Here is a 997-nt window from a genome sequence, read left to right as displayed (position 1 = left end):
CCAGAGACACCTGGACAGGTCTCCAGTTCACCAGAGACACCTGGACAGGTCTCCAGTTCACCAGAGACACCTGGACAGGTCTCCAGTCTCCATCAGGGACACAACAGAGACAATCAACCATCCACACTCTGTCACACCTAGGGTCACACATTAGAGCTCCAGAAGGTTTCAAACTGAGAGCTCTGCACTCAGATCATCTGCTGCACACAGTTCTAATCATTTATTATCAATAATAATTTTATTGATTATTATCATGAGGAGTCCTTAGAAATAAGATATAATTATAAGAATGAATAAATTAATCAAGCTGTCAGTCAATGAGTCGTTCTGGTATCTTAACTTTAAGTGCAAAATAATGGGGGGTGTCACCTTTCTTTAGAGTAAATCTCAGCACTAAACTGCTAGGAATATACAGATTGTATTCAGCTCTAGGCATAAGCTGCAGTGGACTATCTCTTAAAACCTATTCTAAAGTGTTGTTACTATTTACAATGCATAAGGCTATTGTTTATACTGTTCGTTTAGTTTTTGTTTCCCTTTATCTCAAAATAACTGTCATATCTTTATTTTGGAAATACTATTTCAATGTTTTCTCAACATTTTGAAACTGGGAAGAAAAAAACCTTGACAAAGAATTTTTCTTCAAAGTGTCTCTGATACACAGTCATAATGTTTTTTTGTTTTTGTTTTGTTTTTTTGTTGTTTTTTGGTTTTGCTTTTTTTACTTTTTGCAGATAACTGCTGTTTGTTGTCTTTGTTAGGAAATTTTTCTTAAGTACCCAGAGTCTTGGGCGAGATTGATAAGCCAGTCAATTACTTCAGCTGCAGTCAAGCCGTCCAAAGAGAGATTCCAGCAATCGACAAAATCACCTAAAGAGACAGAAGAACATGAGCGCGAGCTGAAGAACCATCCTCCAGAGAAAAACAATCCGACTGAGACTACGAATAAGATCAGGTTTGCATAAATATCTGCATTTTTTTGTCCACTGAATTTAAA

At 36.7% G+C, this 997-nt stretch overlaps 1 protein-coding gene across 4 annotated transcripts in view; it reads left to right on the top strand.

Annotated features, from left to right (window-relative positions):
- LOC106529631 (bromodomain-containing protein 3) overlaps positions 1-997 on the top strand; it is a 60,647-nt gene that overhangs the window by 42,561 nt on the left and 17,089 nt on the right. For all 4 annotated transcript variants that reach the window (XM_014025109.1, XM_014025106.1, XM_014025108.1 and 1 more), the window contains exon 18: positions 762-955. In XM_014025109.1, the coding sequence (XP_013880563.1) occupies positions 762-955 (194 nt within the window). The remainder of the gene's footprint in view (positions 1-761; positions 956-997) is intronic.

This window comes from Austrofundulus limnaeus, unplaced genomic scaffold (genome assembly GCF_001266775.1).
Source record: "Austrofundulus limnaeus strain Quisiro unplaced genomic scaffold, Austrofundulus_limnaeus-1.0 Scaffold456, whole genome shotgun sequence".
Taxonomy (NCBI): Eukaryota; Metazoa; Chordata; class Actinopteri; order Cyprinodontiformes; family Rivulidae; genus Austrofundulus; species Austrofundulus limnaeus.
Note: the sequence above shows the minus strand (reverse complement) of the source record. Positions and strands in the feature narration are given on the sequence as shown.